Raw genomic sequence first — 25757 nt, forward strand, 5'->3', positions numbered from 1 at the left:
AAGGAATCTTCTCATGGCCTTTACAACACAAGGTGGCCTACATGTTAAAAATTTAAGTAACTTATGATCTTAAATTTCAAAGATATTTAATAGTTAAAGTCTAAGTCTTACAGCACATCAGTTGGACTTTTTGTTTCTACATTTGCTACGGCTTTCAAACATTTATTCTTTTATGTTCCACTCAATTAAGAAAATCAACATTTTAAATACCTGTTCGGGTTTTCGAAACAAAACCTCATTTCCTGAATCACCATCTACTTAAGAGTTTTACCAGAGTCAAGAAAACAGCACGATGTCAGAGCTGCAATTTAATGATATATATTTTAATTACACTGCCTTGCAAGCTTAACTACTTCTAACCTCAAAGAACAATTTGTGCCAAATCAGAACCTGCGACACAGCTATTTTTGCAGGGTCACTAAGGCACTTCTAAAGCTCTTTGAGTTCAGAGTATGGTACTTACAGTAAAGAGACCTCATTGTAGTCACGAAATATCTCATTCTTCACAGTCTTGAGACATTTCTGAAAGGTTGCCTGCTGGTTACATTTTCTTTATGTGATTAGGAAGAGAAATAAGGGTATGTAAAACTTAATAGGTCATTGATTATCATCTCATTCAAAATCTAAAAATAATGCAATCAGGTAATTTCCACATGCCTGAAACCTTTGACATTGAAACTGCATTAACTGCATCCCAGATGGTCTTAACTGAACCTCTTATTTCTTATGGCTTTTTCTTCCTAACTCTATACAATTATATCAACTGGACAACTTTGTTTAGCAGTGTGAACAAACAAACCTCTTGGAGTTCCTACTTGTATTTGATGGTGAGAATTTTTTGATGGGGCTATTGTTTAACTGTTAGTAGTAGGAATAATTAACTCATGAGTGCCTGCTTATTATGTAAAAAACAGCTAAATCCATAGAGTAACAGAACCAGCATCAGGTTTGCTGAAAAGTAATTAAAAGTTAAAGAATAATTTTGAAAGCAATGTTTTCCCTTGTAATGACTCAATAAAAGTAGTGATTTAAATTTTGGTTTAAATTTGGGGCTCAAAAAATTTATTTTGGGGGGTTTCTCAAAATTTACTCACCTTAACAATAGGCTATAAGATACTCAAATAGCCTCTCCCTTATTGTCCAGCATTGCTTTGAATATATTTAATGAACTGTTCACTGTGTTTTTGCTGTTTTGGTCTTCCTACCCTTCTTCAGTAGAAAGATTCATTAATGCAGAAGTATTTTGGTGTGTCCTTGAGCACAAATATTAAACGCGTCTAATACAAACAGCTTTGATTGTGTTTCCTTATTTTAAGTTATTGGCATTTAAGCCAGGTGCTGTAACATGCTTCCCATTATGTTAACAGTCAATTTAAGTATTGTAATCTAATTTAATTCTTCGTACTTGAATTTGATCAAGGAGATGTTTGTACCTATTACTTATGATTTTTCTTTTACTAATGCTTACTGTGGCGCTCTTTATCATTTAAGTAAAGCATTTAAGAAAGCAAAGTAAACATGACAGTAGTAACAGACCAAATATATACATTCAGATGTTCACAGTTGCTTGGCTTCTCTCAATGAAGGCTTATGAAGTGCTGACAAAGACAAATATTTCTTCCCTGTGTTGCAGTGGACCACTGACCTGCTGGTTCTGTGTTATTATGATCTCCATTATTACGATCTCTATACTACCCAAAATCTTTTTATTAACATAGATGTCAGCATCCTTCAGCTAACACATCAAAGAGGTTCTTTAGGACAAATTTTGAATCACAGTTAACAATTCTGGACTATAGGAGGCTTTGCCACACAAAGAAAACGGATAACTTACATTATCTCTTTCTTAATATAGACTGACTGACAGATAATTGGGGTGATGCCTATTCTTTGTGAAAACTGAGAGAAATGCTCTCTGGCACTCTCAAAAAGAGAATTAAGATAAATTTTCCTGAATTTCTTTTTTTTTTTTTTTAATCATCCACAGCCGTAAAGAAACCATTGCAGTGCAGTTTCACTTCAGCAAAGGCAATATAAAAAGAAGAGAAAGAAGCTGATAGTTTATAGAACCATAAAATCCTTAGAGTTGGAAGGGACTTCTGAAGGCCACCTAGCCCAATTCCCCTGCAACAAACAGGAACATTCACAGCTAAATCAGGTTACTCAGTGCGTGATCCAGCCTCAGCTTGGAAGTCTCCAGGGTCGGGGCATCACCAGGCAACTTGTTTCAGTGCCTCACCACTCTCACTGTATTTTTTTCCCCATATCTAAGTTAAATCTACCCTCCAAGCTTGAGAACATTTCCCTTTGTTCCATCATCACAGATCCTGTTAGAATGTCTGTCCCCTTCCTTCCTGTAAATCCCCTTTAGATACTGAAAGGCCACTATTAGGTTACCTCAGAGCCTTCTCTTTTCCAGGCTGATCCCATTTAAAGGACAGTTCCTGTTTTGTGCCTCTTGCATACCATTTTCTGTCTTTACAATTCAAAGCTCTTTCCACTGGCGATAAGTACCTTTGTCCCCTTTTCATAGATGAAGGCACTGAAATACCAAAAGAGAAATAGGTGGACAGTGGCAGAGAAGGAAGATGCTCTAGGTCTCTTTTTAATTTTAGATGTTGCTCCTCGCTCTTGTTTCACCAATATACTGTCCTCAAAACATTAAAAAACAAAACAAAACAAACAAACAAACAAAAAAAAAAAAAAAAAAAAAACCACCCTCCACAACATTTAGATAGAATGCTATTTGTAGAGGTAGCTTTAAAAAGTCACTTTTCTTTTCTAGGCATCGATATCAAATGAATGTGATGTTTGTTGGAGGGCCTAACGAAAGAAAGGATTACCATATTGAAGAAGGAGAGGAGGTAACCAATGACTCACTTATATTTTGTTGTTTTAATTGATCTGTATGGTTAGAACATTGCTAATTTTGAAGCTACAATTAAACAATACCAATCTCAGTGGTGAAGTATTTATTGGATTTATTCAAATAATTAAACAGAATTATGCACCAGAACAGCACAGTCTGTGCACTTTCTTTTAAACAAATACAATGAAATACAATGAAAGTGGCCCTGCTAGGCAGGGGGGTTGGAACTACATGATCCTTGGGGTCCCTTCCAACCCGGGTGATTCTGTGATTCTGTGAAATCAAATCTATTCTGCTATAGTTAACTTGCAAAGGGAAACTAGATAAAGTGTTCTTATACTTCAAAATGAATGGGTTCCCCAGGCAGTGGTCACAGCACCAACCCTGCCAGTTTAAGAAGCATTTGGACAGCACTCAGACATAGGGTTTGAATTTTGGGTGGACTTGACCTTTGTGGGAATGTATATAACAGAGATTCTTCAAGAATCAAATCCATCGTTTTTTCTGCATATCTTCTGTAACGAAAGAAAGTCATCCTACTTCTTTGAGTTATGAGCAGTCATTGAGCCAAATGCGGAATATAGGAAGAAAGAGTAGAAACCAAAGAAAATGGCTTTATTTACTGCCCTTACAATTAAATTCTTCACTAGGCCTACGGTCTTATCTGCTTGCACTAGTATAGAGGTAACAGATGTATCTCTGCAGTCTTAATGGAAAGGGGACAGTAGAGGCATGGCAATGAGGATTTTAGAATGGAAGACTATTTGCATATTTTCCCAGCACTGTACTTTAATTTCATGCAATTCCAATAAATTTTGGCCACCTTATTTTAAGCACTTTTGGAAAATTGAGCCGAGGAATCTATATACACTTCTAAGGAAAAGTATGTTAAGTTCAAGAATTACTTTTAAAAAGAAACAAAAAGTTGTCTTTACTTACCACCAAATCATTTCTCACAAGAACAATTCAATTATTTCACAGAAACCTTAGTTCATTTTCTGTTAGAGCTGTGCTGCATAGTTAGTTGTCTGTAGTCATTACAACTACTATTCTGAAAGATCAATTGCCATCTTATCGGTGTCTGACACCTGCCTGCTTTGCACAACCATAGTAGTCCCACCACCCACACTCAGCTGTGGGCACAGCCCTGCCTGACTCTGCTTGTTGGTTCCATTCTCATCAGCTGCATAGGGGCAACCACACCTGGTGTCACACCAGCAAGTTGTTTGGGGGTGAGAAGTGGGGCAGCGTGGTACCAAGTGGTTGTTGCTGGCCAGAAAAGTTTCTCATCTATCATGAATTTAACAAGAAAATTCCAGAGATACTTAGCTGAAGAAAATAAAACTTGTTTTTGCCAACGTGGTCGTGTACCACATTCTGTAGCCTGACTGCTCAGAAAGCACTGAAAAGAATATCTCATCTATAACAATATGCCATAACAGGAGGGTAAGTGTTGACAAGTTAGATTACGAAGAGAGAGTGGATTTTCTAAAGGTCAGTAGCATGAAGGTTTAGCAAAGCATAAAACCAAGTTAAGCACAGAAGTGAATGAGTCCGAATATGTTTTTGTCCTTAACTTAGCCTTTCAGGTTCTGTACAACTACTTTATTTTCCAGCTTTGAAAAAAATGTGAGAGCTACAGACTGGAAACAAAAAGATGAGGTTTATCTGGAATAACAGTATGATCTACAATACTAAATATCAGAGATTCACAGAGTGGTTTGAAAGGGACCTTAAAAATCATCTTGTTCCACCTCCCCTGCCAGGGGCAAGGCTATCTTCCATAGAAGGGGTATAAAGACAATAATTACATGTTTTCCTCTTCTTTATGGTCTCATCTCTCCCTGCATCTTCCAGTTTATGCTGCTTTATCCTTTGTCCCTGATCAATTCCTATCTGGTTTCATTTTAAAAATGTCTTACCTCCCCTTTCCTTAAACCAAAACTCAGATGAATATCATAGAATATCTTGAGTTGAAAGGGACCCACACCAATTATCGAATATTATTTACGTCAGATTTTCTACTTTGCTAGATGTGCTGGAGAGGAATTTGGCCTGCCCTTAGTAAGCCTAAATCTATTCCATGACTTTTTAGCAGTATAAAATTTAGCTACACCCTTAGAGATATAGTTTACATCAGTATGTCTGTAAATTATTGCAGTATGTAAATTATTACTAATTCAGTCATTGCAGGTGTATTGATACCTAACATTTTCTTTTATATAGCAATTCTCCTGCAATTACTTAGTGATTAAAAGTGGAAGCATAAAAGCACCATTATGGATCCAATTTGTACTCCATACCATAGGAGAATTCGTAGTATCAGAATAAATTGGGCCATAGCTTTTACACAGATGCAATACAGTCAGATGTTGCATTTTACAAGAGCTTTTTTTATCAGACATTCACAACTTCCTGTGATCTAATTAATCCTTTAAGCCCAGGTTTTTCACTGAAAAGAAATAGATCTTCCTAGTATAATAATGTATTCCTGAATTATACTTGGGATTAAAAAAAAAAGAAGAAGAAGAAAAGAAATAGAAAAAAGATTCAAAACAGTGTTCAACAATTATTTTGGTGGAGAAAATGTTATTTATATTACCAAGTGATAATTCGACACCCAAAATAGAGACATACTGTTTACAGGCCAAATCATGAATGCAAAAACCCCATAATCCTCTTGGCAAATATACCTGCTGCTTTTTTACCATTATCCTGGTGGCAAAAAGGTTTGGTTTGGAAAGAAGAGTTAATTTAGAATTGTTTATATCTGTTTAGACATGATTTTATGTCTGTCACCACACACAGCTCGTACCTCATGGCAGGCATGCTAGTCAGCCTGCAGTTCACAGCAGGAAGCCGTTGACATGCAGAGATGACTGCCTGGGAGAATCCTCCTCCCGAGCTGTTGTCTGCTGGCACCTTTGGTATGCAGGTACATGAAAAAAATCTGTTCTGATGGCTAACTGAGAGTCTGGTCACTTCATTTGGAGTCTATAATCAAGCAGACTAAAACAGTGGCTGGTCTAGCACTATTTTTTCCTATTCTCAGCAAGCAGCAGTTCCTATATGTGTAGCTTTATAATTTGTTCATTCCTAATTTTCTGTGCACTACTGAGCTGCAATCTGTCTGCACAGAAATACTGTCTCCTACACAGGATGTTGTTTTCCATTGGACAGATTTTATAAATAGCAAAATTAAGCTGCACCTTATAAGACATAAACCATTGACATTTTTTGGCTTGAATTTTTGACTGTCATATTCTTTTTTTTTTTTTTCGTACAAATTTTAAGCTCCATCTTGCAGCCTTCTCCATCAGGACAGGGATAACAAAAAAATTTGTTATTCAAACAGACTTCAAGCAAAACTGAATTGCTTTGGAAAATGTGTCTTTTCTTAAAGCATGACAAAATCCTGTGAGAAAGCACCTAGATAGCTATGCAGGAAGAGTTTCCTTAGTGCGTACTAATAAGAAAGCGTTTGTTTTATATAGCAAGTTTTTGTATGAATCCTATATGAAGTACTGAAAGTTTGTACAGCAGCCCTGACATTATGTATTTGTGGCACAAAGAGTTAAGGTGTTTACACAGCTCACAGAATTCATGGTGTATTTACTACATTTTTGCTTACTTGAGAAGCCTGAGTAGGGGAAGAGCTTAATTTTATTTCATTCATCTTACAGCTTCCCAGAAATAAGGTAAGTGAAAGCTGAAGGGAACTATTAGTTCCAGAGGAAGTTAATGACACATAAAAAACCATGATCATAACAAAACTTAACTGTAGTAAAATCATTTTCAGATTTTATTTATTGCATTGGGTGGGTTGCTTTGAGGGAAGGTGAGATATTCTAAATGTAGGATCCCAAAACTAGTTAGGCTCCTCTTTGCCTCTAGTCCACCACTTATACAAAATGAATCTCAAAGAACTGCTTTTAATTTTGTTACAAGCCGTATTCTCTTCACACCTGATGTTGAGTCTAGAGATAACTGTGCATTTCCATGCAGAGAAATTCAAATCAGCCTTTCATCTGCCACCTGCAACACATTTGCATTGGCACAATATTGCACTAGATTTTAAAAGCCCTGCTTCTCATTGTGCTGTATTCCACCTAAAGTTTTTGTTCTCAGCAGCCAGACTGTTTCCTATAGATGCAACCAGCTACATACTGATTCAGCCCCAAAGATCAGAGCCTTGGCATCACTCTCCTGAAAAGGAGTCTCAGTATGAAAATCTCCCCTCTCATCTAATTACCTGGGCCAGTCCCTTCATCTTCTTCTAGCGTATTTTCCCTTTCTGCTTGAGATGTATTTGTGTCTGAAATACAACATAGATGTGTCTATCAGAGCTCATCTGCATTTCTCAACCTGAACTTTGTTTTCTCTTTTTCTCCCCCTCACGTACATACCACGGATAGGACACGGCTCCAATTTCTGACAAATCTGTTCAAGTGAAGGCTATCCCCTTCTTCTAGCTTATGCTAGGTAGCATGCTTTTGAGAAACTCTCCCCTAGCAATTTCAATTTACCTCTAGATTTTATGGGGATAATGGATGTCAATGGGGAGGGTCTCTGACAGTCATTCCAGTTGGTCAGCCACATCCAGCCTGCAGCCCCACGCTATAAAGACATTGATTCTTCCCCACGGAGTGGCCCCATGCACACACCCACCACTCAGTAATGGCCAAACCATCAGTGTGCTATTAATACCATGTCAATTAAAACCAGGGCTTGGGCAGGGCAGCGTTGACTCAAGAGATAGCAAATACAGTAGGTATGCGTTTTGATACATTGGCTATATACAGTGCTCTAAACAGCAAAGAATAGGCAGCCGTGCTTTCCTTTTCAACCTCTCTTACCAGAGAGAAATAGTCTTCACTTTCCAACCACAGCTTATTCACATCATCGCTTTTTGGCAGTACACACATTTGTGAGTAATTGTCAAAGATAAAGTATAGGGAGAGTAAAACTTAATCAGAAGTCTGATGATTGCCTTGAGAGCTCACTAAGAATTGCAGTCGCTGCCATCAAACCAGACTGATGCATTAGTTTCACAAAAACAGGGTCACCTATCCGCCCAGTTTTGTTTTGGTTCCTCTGTTTTTAATGCTTTAGGAAAAATATTAAAAGTCAAAATGTTTTATTATTTAAATACTAACAGTACTGTATATTTTACAATGGCTGCTCCAAAAGTAGTGCCTCCTTTTTTATTATGTTTGCCACAACCTCAGAGGCAGATGTTGGTAGTGTGGAGGAGATGCTGAACTTTCCCACCAATATCCTGTTGCATGTTGTTCTGTGTGATAGGTGGCAGCAGAGGGGCAGTCTGACAAAATTGTGTCTGACATGGAAGCGTGTATGGAGCAAAGGTGCATCACTGAATTCCTCCAAGGAGAAAAAATGGCACCTGCTGACATTTATCAATGCTGAATGTTTATGGAGACCAAGAAGCGGATATTAGCACAGGGAGCTAGTGGGGAAGTACATTTAAGCAGTAGCAACGGTGGGTCACCTTTACTGGTGCAGATTTTTTTTCCTTTTTTTTTTTTTTTTTTTTTTTTTTTTTTTTAAATAATTCCAGCATACAGGCTCTTATTCACCACTGCTGAAAAAGCTCATATAATGGTGCTGACTGTATTGAAAATAGTGTTTTGTAGCTGAGAATTTGCTCTATCAAGTAGTGTTACTGTGCTCCTTGGTGTAGTTTTCCATGGAAATTACAGAAATTATTTTCAGAGCAACTCATGTATATGGAACCCAAGACAGTTCCTGTTTACTCAGTGAGGCCCAGGCAAGACAAAAGGTTGGACCCCCATACCATAGATGTAGTGCTTTTCTCTCTAGTAAAATTGAGAAAATGAATCAAAGCAAGATAAACCTTTTTTTGCTACCTGTATTTTAAAAAACACATTTTACCTGGTGAAAACTCTTTGAATATTGTAATAAGAAACAAAGTTTCTATTATTACAAAGCAGTGAGAATAATGATCCTTTCGCATCAAAAAGATCGCAAATTAGAAATAAATTTGCTGCAGACAGTTGTTGGGATGAGACGTGGCTAGTATTCATGTTTCACAGGTGATGTGTAAATGAGAAAAAAAAACAACATAGTTTTCTTTGCCTGTTTCATCTGTTTACCTCCCTAACTTCTGATGGCTGATTACCTTACTTGTAATGAATAAGGGAGAAAAGTTGTTTTTCTCTGCTCACATGGATCAGTCACTACTGAAGTCTGGAGAACACAGAGACTCTACTCCCACATCAGAATTTGCTTTGCTCCTCAAATTAATTCAGTATTTAACAATCTAACATGCAACACAAGCCAGAATGTGCCTAGTCAGAGCCTAATCCCAGAAGTAGCTGAGCAATCCCAAATTTCACTTTCAGAAGCAGTACACAAAGTACACTGCAAATTGCAGTTGTCTACAGATGCTTATTTATAAGTGCTCAGCCATAGAAGCACTCACAAAATTGTGAGCTACTATATCTAGGCAGAGCTTGATGTCAACATTGGATATAAATTAGCAAGCCATACACTCACTGTCATTGCACAGCTTTACATGAAATAGACTTCTAGCTGGTCTGTGCAAACCAGTTAGAAATAGTGTGTTCTTCCCTTATGACTTCCTTTATTACTCTGCTAAGATGCATGCATCTGGATGAAAAGACAATAGTCCCACCACTTTCATATGGCAGGAATGGTACTGCTGTTCTGAAGGTAATATTTATACTTTCTGCTCCCCTAGTGAAATGAATTCCTACTAAGACAAGTAGCTATGGTTACTCTCTCACTGAAGTAAACATCCTCTCTCTCCATATCTCCACCTAATTTCTGCCAGAAATGCCAGCCAGAGACTGCATATTTGGGGTGGAATAGCTTTTTACAGACTTGGCACTGATTCAGCACTGATCCTGCTGCCTTCCGCTGAAGTTTAACACAACACTATCCAGTTTGAAGTATGATCACACCCACCCACCAGCACTTCCTTACTTAGGTGTGGATTTTTTTGTGGGGGAGAAGGGGGGAGGGAGGAGAGGAGGGGTTGGGAGAGGTGCATCAGAAGAGGTTGAAATGCAAAGCTTAGTAAGCACTGAGGAAAGATTAAGGTTCCAGCAAAATAGCAAGGTGATATTGTATTGGCAAACTGTCCTGTGAAATGGGCATGGGCTGTAACTCACTGAGTTGCTGAACAAGCTGACAGTTTCCTCAATAAAGTTCAGGTATAATGTAAGTGCATCAGTAAGTTCGGTAATCACTACCTTGCAGAGTGACATCAGATAATTTATGGATGACTAAATCATTCTGACATTTTCCCCCCAAAAGTTTGAAGAGTAGACTATAATTTATAATGAAAGGTAGTATTAAATTCAGACAGAAAAACACTTCTATTAACAACACATAGCTCATCTCACTCCTCCTTTCCCACCACAAAACAATTCTTTAAATTGAAATTGTGTTGTATTAAGAATCTTTCCTATTGACTGCAATGCTCTACGATTGAGCTGAATGGTCCCTTTCCTCTTCCATTTCCATTACGAGAAAGACACTCATCCATCACAAGCAACAAGATTCTCCTTCTGTTCTTCCCCTCATCAGCATTTCCTTCAAAGCATCCAGGAGTAGCTCCTTCTGTAGCCATAGGGAAGATACCACTCCAAATTTCACCATTTCAAAAGGGATCTTTTAATTTCTGTATTGCCAGTGGCATACTAACAAGGGCCTGTGAGATAATCCATCAGGATCTTATGCTTTAGATAAGGTGAGTCTTTACAAAAAAGGAGAGGTTTATGTTCTACAGTGAGCAATTCTAGCCTTGACTGACATCCTCAGTAATGAGTGCTACCGTCACATTTATACAGTCATTCAGTAGCACACAAGAGAATGATATGAGGAGAACATAGCAAAATAGAGTACAAGGAGGATAAGTAGCCAGGTATTGTGGCCACCTAGACGAGAGTTATAATTTAGCCATGGTTATCTGTCTGGTACAAGGTGAGCTCATATAAAAGCTCTCCGCATGAGCTTTTTTCCAGCGTATATTCTGTATATTCAGTTCTCTCTGCTGTTTCATTCCTTTGCCAGTGTGTTTATTCTTAGATTTATAAAGGTGTTCCTTGGATCCTCAGACAAATACATCAATCAATATCTCAAAACTTTCAGCAAATAAGCCTGATTTAAAAACTTGATTAATCTTTTCTAATGGTGGAAAAGGCTTGCTTGATGGTTTTTGTTATACTTGGATGGTTTCTTTTGTCTTTGTTTTTCATCAGCTCTTTATTTCCATTTTGCTAAAATTTTAGTTAATGACTAGAAATCAAAACTTTCATTGTAGTTCTAACTTTGAGTCAGATTTCAGGCAATTTCAACCTGAATTTCAAGAACTGCATAAATTGGTCTGTTTGGTTTCTAGCTATGACACAGAGAATATGAGAAGTATGTAGAAGCATGTCTAAACAAGAAGAGTTGATTGTTTGGATTAGTGTTGTCCATTATTATGCAAGATTAATAAAAATGCACTTTTTTGGGGGGCAGTGAGGGACCTATTCTTGGTAAATGACAGACCCGCTTTCAGATTTAGCACAATTCTGCCATGAAACTTGAGGCCAGATCTAGGCACCTCAGAGCACCAGGAAAGCTACTCTGAAAACAGAACTATGGAAAGGTCACTGAAGACAGAATTACAAGTTTAGTGGTCCTGTCCTTATGTAAGCTTAGAACATAATCCTTTTACATACACAGTAGGCAGAGGAGCACATAGAGGAGCAGCTGTTGTAGGGCTTCAAAGTATCCACAGAAATAAAGCAGAACAGCTTCTATATGGGCAATTATTCCCACATGAGAAAGCTCTGGGAAAAAAATAATAAACACCACACACCTCAGGCAAATGGGCATGCATACTAGGAGCATATTTGGAAAAAGTAGTACTTAATTAGACTGAATTTAACAGTGAAGACCTTGATGCATCTGTAATGAAAAGCAGCAGAAATGAAGCTTTATATCCAGCTGAATTAACAGGTATCTCAACCATAAAGTCCCAGTCCTACAGAGTGTAATTGCCAGAAACAGATACAGTGGAATGGGGTTTCACTGCATTCACGGTAGAGCTCTTCAAGCAATTACAGACCATCATATGTATATGCACACATAATGAAATAATACATATTTCATAAAATTTAAAAAAACAGTTAAGGTTGGAAGTTAGAATCTATTTGCAAACAGGCTGAATGTATTTGTACATGTATCCTTTCTATACAGAAGATGAAGTACAGAATTCTTTGAAACACCTGACCTAATGTTTTCCTATTCATTCAGCTTTTTTACCAAGTGAAAGGAGACATGTGCTTGAAGATAATCGAAAATAAGAAGCATAAAGACATTGTCATCAGAGAAGGGGAGGTAAAACATGATTGTTTTTCTCTTGTTGTTTTACATAGGTATGTTAATATTTTATGAAGTATTTCAAGACCGATTTATCACGGCCATGTGACACCGGGCTAATAAAAAAAAAAGTAATAAAAGCTTGGATGCCATATGCAAATTCCATATAATTAACAAACTATAATGCTCTGTGCAACATCTCACGATTTCAGTAACAGTTAATCTCTAATCACTAGCTTTCACAACCATCATAACATCAGAACAGTTTTAAAATCTGTTTATAAATAAAGCATATCCAACTGTATTCAGATGTTTCTGTATATAGTAGCTGCCTTGTTACAGCACATAGTTCAGTACTTTTAAAGAGATTGTGAGTAGGTGTTTTTCTTGATGTTACTGCTGAAGATGTTTTACTACTGCTACTCATTATTGTCCAAAGCTTGAACTGCATTCAGCTTTGAAGGGATTAAATATTAGATCTTGTGGGACCACTCTTTAAAGGAAAGTAAGTGTAACAGACCCAACAACTTAATGTCACTAAAAAGTAATATTACCACCTTTTCAACAACAAAACAAGATGTAAGCTTTCAAACTGTAGATGAGGAGATCTCAGTAATAGACTCTGCACTGGCAAGTACATCCACCTTGGCATGTACCAGAAGAATTAATAAGAAGCACACAACAGCCTTAGTGGGAAGGCTGACACCAGCCCTTGTGAAGTACTACTGTTAGCTCTGCCTTGCAGACAGAAGCTGAAGTGACTTGCACTCAAGAACAGCACAGCCTTACTGCCTTCTTACAGTCACATAGCTGCTACAAAGACATTTGCTTTCAAACTTCAGTAAAAGGCTTCTCCCAGCCAAACGTTACCTATTCTTTTTCTGACACTTGCATGAATTAGTAGTCCCTTGTATTTGTTAATTATTTCTGGAGAATAACACTTCTCATTGTGCAGTCATGTCTGGCTATGTTGCAGGGACACCTGTGAATGGTTAGTTTAGAAATCTTGAGCTGACAACCAATTTGCTTTTTGTTTCTATTTCTGCTACTGAGAAATTGCAGTAAATACATTTTTTTAAATATTCCACATAGATGGAATAGATAGACTGGTTAGATTTTTGTTTTAATTGTATCTAGCAATGATGATCAAACTGGGAAGGAGAGCACCACGCTGCAATAAAGGCAGTGCTGATTATTGAATCAATGGTCATCAATCACTGAGAAAGCAAGAAGCAGCATCTTATAGGCTATTGATACTGAATTAAATACAGCTGCAAGGAACAGCATAGATCAGCACAGAGTAGCAGGAAAGTATGGCAGTGAACAAAAGACTTTACAGGTTGGTTGCAGCAGAAGGACTACAGATGAAACAGAGACCTCCTAACATTGATGCTTTCCTATTTCTTCTGTCTGAACAGATATTTCTCCTCCCTGCCCGAATACCTCATTCTCCTCAAAGATATGCAGACACTGTAGGTCTTGTAATTGAGAGGCAAAGACAAAAGACAGAAATGGATGGGCTCAGGTGAAGTATAATTGTTGGCAAATCTTTTAAGATTCATAATGCGCATTTATCTTGTCAATACAATTGTCAATACCATGTTTCAGTTCCTTGATAATATAACAGATTTATCTTGGCATTTTTATACTTTTGTCCACAAATTTATTTATCCATACACACATACATAGAGATCTCATTCAGTATTTGACTTAGTCAAGCAAAGAACAGATTGAGATGTCCCTACAATATATGCTACAATTATAGCTATCAAAGTATATGTTACTTACTACTATCATTTGAAGTTTTAAAGTCTCAGCTTTGTAACAGTACAGATCAGAAAAGATTTCTCTATCAGTTCTGGCAGGTTGAACATTAATTCCTTCTTAAGCACCAGAAGCAAAAAGATGAAGATGAGCTTTTCTGGCAAGTATGCGGGTAGCTGGAAACAAAAGTCAGTTTTCTTAACGCTAACACCTCTATATGGTAAATACATCTGCCTAGATTTCATTGCTGTATGAGAACAATGTCTTCAAATAAATGAGTTTTATTTAGTATTCTAGTGGGAGCAGGAATAAGCCTTGTTCTGCTATCTTATCGCCTTCATAAGGCTAGGAGGGCAAGTCATGGCAGACAGAAAAGATGGCATTATAATAAATAGACACTGACCAAAGTGAGATTATAGTTACTCATGTAATTCAAAAAGATTTAAAATTTCACCAAGGTCTGTAATGTACTGTTTCTGTCCTTTCACCTACAGTTTTGGAGTGTGCATGAGCTGTATCATAGCAGGGTGACCGTGAATACGCAAGCTAGAAATACTTTTTATTCAAACAAAAATATAAAGAGATAGGAAACTAAGAAAGGGACCATTCAAAAAGTCACTGGAATGGATTCCAAGCTGAAAACAAGTACAGCTAACTTGAAACGGCATTTATCTATGCACTGTTTTTAAAAAAAAATTATTATTATTTTCATAGCAGGCCTGAATTCTGAATATTGGCATTATTAAAAATGCTGTGCGAGCTGAAAACTAGCTAGTGATCTGGAAAACAATGTTTACTTGAAATAAAAGACCTAAGTAGCTTTATGTAACTTCAAATAAAATAACGTCTTGTACATGAGATTTGGGGATAGTGTAAGTTGAATAGATGTTAAATAGCTTTCCAAGGCAGATAGAAGTAGGGATTTGCACTGTGATACAGTCATATTCTTGGGGAAAATTTAAACTAATTAAAAGCAAGCATATGGTTAGCAGGTGGAAAAATAATTAAAGCACGCTCTTAATTGAAAATATTAATCAGGTACCTGAAAAATCACTGAAGTGTTTTTACACTGAAATTATGAAAAAAGATGCCCGAAGTTCAGGAAGTAAAAGTCATGTTTATTTTTGAAGTGACATTGGCTCTGTTTGCACTGCTAGGAAATGGGATTTACAACCAGAGCTTCTGTTCTTGTCAAACTTCCACTTATGAGCAACAAAAGACTGCTTTGAAGCATGCTGACTTAAGGACTAATGTGATGCTGCCATTACATTATTTACCATGCCTATAAGCTTCAGTCACAAATCAGAGCCCCCAGCACACTGATTATTGTTCAGGTGAAAGAGCATGTCCCAGAGTTTCAGCCTAATTAATGTTAACATTCTTTGTTTTACAATAAAAAAAATGCATTAGTAAAACTTAATCTTGTGGTGAATAAGTTAGTTTTAGGTGTCGGATTGGATTCTTTACTACTTCAGAAGCTGTAAAGCCCTTCATAGGCTTTCTTTGACTAAGACATTTGTAACATTTCTCTTTGTAGATTTTAAGGTGTCCAAAATTTGCGCTCATAGCACAGCTTTTTCCACGCTGGAGGCATTAATGATGCTTCTCACTTCCAATAACTTTCTTTTTGCAAAACTTGAACTAGGGAGCTTGTGGAAAATTTCTGGTAATACTCATATAGTCATATGACAGACATGATTAACATAAATGCACCAGAATATAATCTTATAAGCCTTGTTTACCTCTTTAAACATTAATTCCAGTCACTAACCCGAAGGACACAAGATCTACTTACAATCACTTGTAATACGTAACTGTACTGAAACATCCCTGCCTTATCATATTTTTTAAAAATTTGTAGGTAAATTCAGTGTGTGCCATTCCATAGACTACAACTATCTTGTCCCACTGATCTTAGCACAATTTAACTGTTAAGACAAAATAATGCAAGTAAAACACCGAGTTCCTTTTCAGGAGGGTGAACTAAATATCTCTCAAATTTATGCAATTGTAAGCCTTATCAATATTAGCAAACAAGTCTGTAAACAACCTTGTATTGTTACCACCCCATGCACAGACAATAAGCAAGTGGACTATTAAAAGGAATATTTATCTAATACCTTAACAGAAACAGTTATTGGGAACTGTATTTGATAACAGCTGTTTTTGTAGTAACTTTACCTAAAGCAAGAGCTATTGATCCTAAAGTATTATGGACCAGTTATGTTCCTGGGATTAATTCTGTCAGGTTTTCCAGTTTTTAAGTCTGGAAAGTTTGTGAAGAGAATTTGGTGAGTTATCTATGGTTGATCAGCAAAACTCCTAGGCTTTCAACACAAGTTTAAGTACCCCATCAGTCAGCTAATCAGGGAAGTGTAAAGCTTCCCTAAATAGCCAGGTGTTGAAACAGAATACACCAATCTTGAGAATAATGCACACTAAGTAGCTGTTTTTCTGAAAAGACTCAAACTACCCGATCTGTCAGTTAATAAAAGACTAATATTTTCACTTTGTCAGATACTATGTGGGAACATCAACTAATGTGCTCTTTGAAAGATGGTTTCACTGTGAAGATCTTGGCACTCAACTTGCACCAATAATTCAAGAGTAAGCTTGTTAATGTCTTTTCTAAATTAAAACTTTTAAATTTAGAAGAACATTTGAAATGATCTAATAGACCATTATCAGTCTGTGATCTATATACTTCACTTCCTTGTTACACTGACTTGTTAGAAGTAAATCGTTGCTCCACAGATTTTAATCATACCTTGTATATCCCAAACCTCATTAAATCCGATCTTAAAAGAATTCCCCATGTCTACCTGCAACATACTTTGTGAATGTATAAGAGTACACTTGTGCTAAATATGAGTGGAACTGAATGAATATTTGGTTCTAGTTTAACTAGGTAAAACTGTAAACTATTCTGAGGCTTCTTTCACTCATTGCTTGTCTTAGTTTGACTATTTTTAATCCATATTGTACGTGAATGATCAGGACTATGGCAAATTTGCTAAGTATTGTAGAAAGCAGCTGCTTCCCAGGAAATATATGAAGTTATCAATTAACTTTCTAATTTGCTAGATGTTCACTAATGATGAACTATCCAAGTAAAATCGTACAAGGAGCAAGCAAATAATAAATAAATAAATAAATCAGTATAGCACCAGAGTAGGGAATTTTTTAGTGACATGAATTTGAGGACTTTCAACCCAACCCTTGCCAATAAAATTGGTATAGCCCAGCTGAGTACATGTGATAATAGATGAGGACCTGACATAGCTGTATTCAGTATTACTGCTTAATCTCTACGAATGTTCAGACATGAGCATAACTTTTTAATGATGGATAATGTTTATTATTTTAGATTTTTCAATTCCAAGCAATATAAAACCGGAAAACCAAATCCAGGTAACACATGTCTTCTTCTGAAATTAATTTGCATCTGATTGAACAGTGATTCTGTCCATATATGACCATGACCATATGAAAGATTACCAAGTTTGTGTTTTTCTGTGAGATAAGTAAATGAAAATTTTGATAAGTAATCTCTTTCATTAATCATTAAATTTCATTAACATTTTAAGTTTCATTAAAATAAATAAAATACTTATACATGATCACCAAAAACATCTTGGCTGTTCATATGAAGACATCAGGTAACTGTACAGTGCAAAAATCTCAGTATCTGTAACTTTCTTTCATGCCAAGAAAAATTTGTTTCCAACTATAGAAAATGAGGTTTTAGTGAGTTGAACCTACAACTGCATATTTGTACTCCGTCATCTATAAACTTGAGAAATAATGACAGCTCGGCAAAAGCTCACACTTTCAGTTCATGTAGGGCATGATCTATTTAGCATTTTATTTCTATGCTATCTTGACCTATTTTCATTTTGCCTCTGTTTGTAGATAGTCCAACAAGGAAATTTGTGGATGTGCACAAATGCACTGCTGTGATACTCAGTTACACTACTCTTACAGCTACAGGACAGCTAACACATTACACAGCACCTCACTAGTTAAAGGTATACTTCAGTTTCCTTCCCTAAAAAGTTTTCAAATTAACTTGTCCTTAATCTTCACATCCATTTTCAAATGCCTTAAACAAAAGATTTTTATGGATTACTCTGATAGAGATTAGAGAAAAAAGCCTTATTTCCATGTTACTGTATTTCTCAGATTGATAGTCACCATAAAGTCAGCGACTGTACAGATATCCAGTCTCAATTGGTATTGTAACAAAGTTTTTACTCAAATACTAAAATGGGGTTAAGCTAGGTTTTTTCTGTGACAGCACATTCCTTAAACATAGTTGCTTCTGTTGGTCTCCCTCAAATGATAAATTCACAGAATTGTCCTGTATGGAACAGCAACCTTACAAGCCTTTGCATTTAGGAAACATTAAGCCAGACAAAAAACTGCCTGAAATACTGCACCTGTACCTTTAACACTGTCTCCCTGAACGACTATGAGATGTGCCTCTCAGAAAACTGCACTTCTTAACAAACAAAGAAGCCTTGTCTCCTAGAACTTCTCTTTATGTCCAATATCAAAATGTATTTAGTTTACTTTGAGCTCTTCTAGACTCCCAGAAGGTAACCATCACAGCTGTCTGAGATAGTCCTGATTACAGGTAAAGCACTACATTAGCACTCACAGATCTAGATGACCTGTATGACATGCTTTGCTAATCCAACACACAGAAGAGTAATACCCTTATATTTATCATTTGCCTAGTTGCTTTTTGAGTTGTATTGTGTTTATTCTTTTTGGAAATGAGGAGATATCAGGACAGCTGCTTTCTTTCATTGTGCTTTCACAATGACTGGCACAGAAAGTATGATTTCAGAAGAAGCCTCTAGATGCTGCTGTAATAAAAAGAATATCTTCTCACATGTACTATCTGTGTTCAATACATAGATTTCCACTAAGCATCCCTCATCAGTGTGAACTAACTGCTTATATCATAGAATCATGTTATAGAATCAATACTCTTTAAAAAAATGTTTGAAAAGTTATTGATAAATCCAGTAAATGAGCTTTTCCTTGTAAGCCATTCAAAAAGCTTTACAAAGGCCAAGAAAAAAGCCTTTTCAAGACACAGTAAATAAATAAAGCAAGTCAGTGTTCCAGAACTCAATACACCTTTTTCCCCTGAATGGATTCTGCTCCATCCCTGAAGGTGTTCAAGGCCAGATTGGATGGTGCCCTGGGCAGCCTGGTCTTGTATTACATGTGAAGGTTGATGGCCCTGTCTGTAGCAGGGAGGGTTGAAGATCCATGATCCTTGAGGTCCCTTCCGACCAGGCCACTCTGTGATTCTGTAATCCTTACATCAGCCTCTAAGTCAAGACAACAAATACTTAAAATGTTTGTATCCTAACTCTAGCTATAAGCAAAAGGCAGGCAAATTTATATGGCTGGATTTCAGCCTAGGTAGCTTCTCAGTTTTTTCAGTGTTTAGTTTTCTTGGACACTAAAAAGTTGAAAGTCATAGTGCACAGAGAAAAAAAGATGGCAAATTTTATAGTTATACAGCAATGATAGAAATAATGCTTTGGATCTATTCCCTCAGCAGGTTTTTTTTTTTTTTTGTCTTCTTGCCTTCTTAAGAAGCAGATGCCAACAACCAGCATAACACTTGTAAGATTAAAATTGGTCTATGCAAAGGGCTGGATTTCAGCCTCTTCTTTCAATTTCTCCTCAGAAAATCCAGAATCTCTTCACTTTTAAAGTGCCATCTGAAGTACTCTTAACTTAATTTATACATAAGTCAGAAATATTGCCTCCTCTCTTCAGGGATAAATGAAAGAAAAACATCTTCAAAGAAAACCTTGATTGCAGTTCACTCATACAGGAAAGCTATAAATGGAATCAAGGTCTTTTTTTTTTTTTTTTTTTAAATGTAAAACCAACAAAAGAGCCTCCATGCCTACGTCCAGACTTTTTATTTATTTATGCTTTCTGGCTTAGCCAACAGTAGAGAAAGTCTTCTTCCAAGTAGGGAGCGGGATACTCAGAATACATGAAGAGGCAGGAGTAGCCATTAACAAGACCTGCTTTTAGACAAGCACATTTAGGTGAAATATAATCAGTCAGAAACATACTTTACAGGCAATCCTTACTTGAGGCACCTTTCCTGGAAAGATTTTGTACCAAATTATTAGCATCTTCTGTTAACCATTTGTAATAGGACTTGAGAAAACTTCTCTCTTTCCTTTTTCAAGGATTTAATACCTGGGCTAGAAATGGATCATAACAGGGAATTTTTGATTCTCTTCTCTCATCTTTTAGGTACTTCCCACATATCTGCAGTGTTACTTGTCTTCTTTCTGCTTCACATACACTTATTACAAGCAGCAGCGTGTGAGCATTTAGATAGTAGGAATACTCCCCTTGGCAATGTACTTTGCAAACTGCCAGCAGTAAGTGTACAGGACAGAGCAGTATTCAAGCTGACTAAAAATAGTCAAGCATTTTGAATTGCCTGGACCAAACATAACTGCACAGGAAACTGTAAGAATCTCCCAGGCCACATTCATCTCTCTCCCAAAGGCTGCCTGGAAGAGACTAGAGTCATCTAACATGTACCTACAATTGCACTTAACTATGCAACCTCTCTTTCACTTCATCCATTCCCCTTCCTTTATATTTAAAAACGCTCCATACCACAGATACATATCACTACAAGGAGTATAAAGCCAACGACAGCAATGAAGAGTTCAGACAAACCAGATAGATCACAACTAACCTAAGTTAGCAACATTTAGTAGACCAATAAAGAAGTATTACATCATCCAGAGTACACTGGCTGCCTTATAAAACTGGTGCTAAACTCTTCTATCCCAAACCTAAATGTATCACCCAAAAGCAAGTAGTGCTGCAAGTTCCTTGGAACCAGGAGTTGATTCAGGACTCAGAACCACTAATGACAGCACCAAAGAAAAACCCAAGGTCTCCAGGAAGAGGAGTGCTTCTCCTGCAATATCCTCAGCGGAGTCTCTTGCAGGGGAGGCAGAACATAAACTGCAATCTGAGAGCTGTCCTTGTGCTTCACCATAGGGAGCAAGACACTGCTGACCTTTAAGAACATAATGTATATAATAAACCTGCCATGAAAATTGGAAGAAATGCCATATAAAATTGTTTCCTTTCCATTCAGACTTCAGGAAAAAAAAAATCTAGTATTTTAAAAAGCTCTAAAGCTCAGAGCAGTCTCACAGCAGGTACATCTTCTCTAATAAGGTAGCTACCTTTTCCCCTCTCACTGTTAAACATTCCCCAGACAGCAACAACCAGAACAGACAACTCACACTGTCAGTCTGACATTTTCACTGGAGTTTCTGAGGCTATTTAGTAATAATAGCTCACACAGGCTGTACAAAGCCTCATCCCACAAACGTAGAGAGGGCTTATGGCACTTCTTCCATAGGAGACAATGAGATGCCCACAGCCACATAAAAGGCAGGTTCAGAAACAGTAGGTAAGTTTTCCAACTTTAAGATTGTACTCCGAATCCTGGTCAAAGGTTAAAGCCTGGCATTCTTAATTACAGTGGCGCTGTTACATTGCAATAAGCCTTTAAGCAGAAAGATAAACTAAATATTGCAATTTTGTTGTTTTAATTTACCCTCTTCCTTCTGGAAGATGATGATGATGATATCTCCTTTTGGAGAGGCAGTATTTCTTTATTACATTAATGTTGTTCAAAGCTTTCCACATCAAACTTCTGTTTCAATTAAGAAAGTGTTTATTTTTTAGCACAGATTTAATGACACAAAGAAAAATGTGCCTAGAAATAATTACATGGACAAGTCATAAATTAGCAGTCACACCAGTTCTCAGGGCACGCTACAAAAATAAATACAGTTAAACTGGAAAAAGAATGATTACACCCAGTGCATGCTGCATTTTCAGCTGAATTTTTCCACTTCTATACTCAGCAACAGTGAAATGAACCAACTAACTCCAAAGTAATAATCATTGGTGCTTTAGTGCTGGATTTTTATATGGAATAAGTTCACTTTTTTTTTTTTTTGTAAATCCAGGTGTCTAAATTTCTGTCTTGCAGTCCACATGTTTTAAATTAATTTGCAGAGGTTTTAAACTCCTACTAGTCCCACTGACATTTCCATTAACTGGCTACTCCAGGAATTAGGTAGGAACACGCAGGGAAAAACATCCCAGGGTATATATTATTGCCAGCATTGGCAATTTAACATGAAACTGCAAGAAGAGTCACAACAGAAATATTCACTATTATATAGCATCCCTTGAGAGATGGAAGGGATAATAATAAAGTAGATAGAAATAAAACACACAATTCTAAAATAACTCCTTAGCCCTTGCCTAGACCATGTTTATGCTCAGTTAAAGGATAAGAGGATCTAAGCATTCCCTTACGGATATAGATGTTTATTGCTACTACAGCAAGTGACACTATTGCAAAGGGGCTTTCCTGATGCTTTTACTTATAGATAAGACCACAGCCCACAGAGACAGGCACCACTCAAGGTGGAAAGGCTTCCACAATGAGCAAGAACAGTGCTTTCAGCAAACACAACATTTTTTCAGCTTAACATAACACAAACGCATGTGATAGCAAATATAGCTGCTTTAAACCATTTTCAATTACCCCAAAAAATAGAAGTCATTATCTATTATAAGATATATAAGGATATATAATATCTAGCTATATACCGAATATATAAGGAACCACTTAACCCCTTTCCAAGCATCAGGGCTTGCCAAACGCTCCAAAGAAGACAATCACTAAGTAGAGATGCTTCTCTTGTCTCAGCCAGCCCTTAAATGAGGTGTGTGTGAGAGGGGGTAAACCTCACTCCACCCCTTTCAGTCACACAGTTGAATTGCTTCCACCTGTGTTCCTAGGGCTGACCATCAGGTGCTCAATCACTGGTTCAGGCAAAGACCTAACAGTTCCCATACACAATATCATCGCATTCTAATTCAAAGCTGAAAAAAGTACTAAAAACTGTAAAGAACGTTGCTGTGGATATTTATTTGATAATAATCAGGTCCAAAAATGAACTTAACTATGGAACTATTTAAATGGATCTCCTGAACAGTACATTTGGAATATATTAGATTTGGTTTTCCACTCAATGGTTCATCATTCAGATAAATATGAAGAGCTTTCAGCTGACTAGTGCAGAATTGCCATCTTCCTACATTTTGTTAGCATAATTTTCACCTTCACAATCATTGAGGTTTCTGTCTCACAGTACTAATGCAACATAAGAACTCTGGAAACAAGCCAAATCACATTTCTTGTTATTGAAAACTAACATACAAGACTAAGCAAAACTATATACGTGCAAAAATATCTAAATATAGGGCATTAAGCTGATAAGAAACACTCTGTTTCTTTGAAAGCATCAGGCTTCAACTCCAGTATATGCAAGATTGCAGAATATTGTGTCCTCCTCGTTGCAGCTCTTTAGCTCAAATTCACAAGCATTAGGTCACCTGCAGCTTTCACTTCATGCAAGGAATGCATGTCAGTCCTAGATGAGGACCCACTTAAGCAGACCACTGGCAACATCAGACATATCATATCACGTTTTTCATCATCAGAGCACCCTCCTATTTGTCCTGCAGTAACCAGTAACAGAACCATTAGATGGGGTCAAGTTAAAAATTCACTTTGTCCAGACTCAGTTTTCAGAGGCCATTACACTATTACCAGTTAAGTGGTATTAACTTCAGAATTAGGAATAAGCTCTGAACTCATCACTACGTCCCACTGACAAGAAAGCATCAGAAGACTGATCATCAGTTCTTTAGGGCAAGGATTAAATTTAAAAAATTATTCATATTCACTTGGAATTAAGTTGTACTTGTGATTCATGGGCACTTAGCAAAAAAAAGAAAAAAAAAAAAGAAAAAAAAAGAAAAAGGACAGTGCAATGTAATAAGCATAGAGTGTGTTATATATGCTCAAGACAAAGTGTAAATTGCGTTCCTGTAGTCCTGTACAATGAGATGTCCTGTTGAACAGCATAGCTAGAGTCAGAGATCCCAAGAATTACAAAGGCCAGCAAAACTACTCTGACTAAAAGTAAGAAGTTAAGGTACTACCTCAGAAGTTTATAATTACTTTTCATTATTAGATTCCCCTTGCTTCTTGTCTAATTTGCAAAGGAATATTTTGGTTTTTTTTAACCCACAAATTCCATGCGCTTACAGAGTATCCTTTCACTGTGATATCACAGTACCCACTCTAGAAATTCAGCCTGTTCACTCTCCAGCAAACAAAGCCAGAACTGACTTCTTTACTTGATACTAGAATTCTTGATCTGTGGAGAAGATGCATCCTATGATGCTGAGCAGGATTCTTATGGTATTTATATACATATATAAGTATATATATGAAAATAATATATTTATGTTTTTGTACACATATAGTAAAATTAAGAAATATACAGTTAGAAGAATGGCATAGGTAGGATGATATTTTGCAGATTTATAATTAGAAAGATTATTATAGTGGAAAGAGACTATCAAGAATGAAACACTCACCCCCATCCTAGGCTTGTAGTAGAAAACTCCAAAAGGAGAGATCTCCAGAAATCTCTTCCCCCTTGTCAGTCAGCCCTTAAATGGGGTCTAAGAGAGGTGCAGCCAGGCTCCACCCCTTCCAGTCACACAGCTGAATTGCCTTCACCTGTGCTCTGAGGACTGACCCGGTCCTTTCCCAGGTGATCAATCAGTGGTTCAGGCCAAGACTCAGCAATTCCCACACATATATGTATTACCAAATAACATATGTATATATACTTTACTAACCCTACCAGCTGCTAACTTTCCTGTATTCAGAAAGGCTTTTCTACACGGAAGGGGTTTGTTTTATTCTAATAACAGAAAAATCTCCGCTGTCTTCATATTGATTTAGAAAATTAAGACTGTCACCAATGGTGAAACAAAATATTTTAAAGTCTATTTGAAACTCATTGCTTTGAATACCTTTTGATTAGACTTCTTTATTTTTTTCTTCTTGTGTATGAATATGCTTTCTGATGATATTTTAGACATTCATATTTTTGTTATTTTGATCTGTGTGTGAATTTGAATCACAATGGTTTTTTAGACATTTATATTGCAGCTGTCTCTAACTAAAAAACTACTTTGCAGTACAGCTGCACTTGAGTGTATCCATAATTTAAGGGCAAAGTGCAGTGTTTCTAATCACGTCTGAAGGAAACTTGATGGACCTGTGAAAAGTGAGAAAACAATAACAGACATATGCTATGAAAATAAATCACTAAAATTGTAATCTTATAAAGCAAGAAAGATTAATATAGACACTTGGTGCATACTATGATCCATTAAATGAGAGCAGCTTACGCAGCAAACTGCTGAGCCTTAGATGCACTGACCACGTTTTCATACATCGTTCAAAGGTGCATCTGGAATAGCTTCTCCTGAAAGCCTGTGGGGATGCATTCAAAACACTGCAGAGCAGTGAAGGATCGCTTTAGAATCAGAACAACTCTGAATAAGGAATATACTGATACTTAATAAAACCTACTCTTCTTATGATTGAGGCTAAAATTTGGCTGTGAGGTCATGAGCTTGATGCCTTCAGGAGACAGCCATCTAACGAGTTTTTCCTGCATCTGGGCTGGCATAATTACTTGAAATTGTTCTAGAGGTATTTCACAGTGGCTTCTCAGGACAAACTACCTAGGATTCCCAAGGTGACTGCACTGTCTCTGCATTTCAC

At 36.9% G+C, this 25757-nt stretch overlaps 1 protein-coding gene and 1 long non-coding RNA gene across 2 annotated transcripts in view; one reads left to right on the forward strand and one right to left on the reverse strand.

Moving 5' to 3' along the window:
* HAAO (3-hydroxyanthranilate 3,4-dioxygenase) overlaps positions 1 to 25757 on the forward strand; it is a 33947-nt gene that overhangs the window by 2948 nt on the left and 5242 nt on the right. The window contains exons 2-6 of the mRNA XM_048934816.1: positions 2786 to 2864; positions 12179 to 12262; positions 13663 to 13769; positions 16526 to 16615; positions 17376 to 17419. Of these exons, the coding sequence (XP_048790773.1) occupies positions 2786 to 2864; positions 12179 to 12262; positions 13663 to 13769; positions 16526 to 16615; positions 17376 to 17419 (404 nt within the window). The remainder of the gene's footprint in view (positions 1 to 2785; positions 2865 to 12178; positions 12263 to 13662; positions 13770 to 16525; positions 16616 to 17375; positions 17420 to 25757) is intronic.
* On the reverse strand, positions 462 to 25757 carry LOC125688618 (uncharacterized). Its single transcript, XR_007374818.1, has 3 exons — positions 24554 to 25757; positions 2398 to 2542; positions 462 to 550 (listed from the first exon to the last, which is right to left on the reverse strand). It is a non-coding gene; the product is annotated as an uncharacterized LOC125688618 (long non-coding RNA).

This window comes from Lagopus muta, chromosome 2 (genome assembly GCF_023343835.1).
Source record: "Lagopus muta isolate bLagMut1 chromosome 2, bLagMut1 primary, whole genome shotgun sequence".
In the NCBI taxonomy this organism is placed as follows: domain Eukaryota; kingdom Metazoa; phylum Chordata; class Aves; order Galliformes; family Phasianidae; genus Lagopus; species Lagopus muta.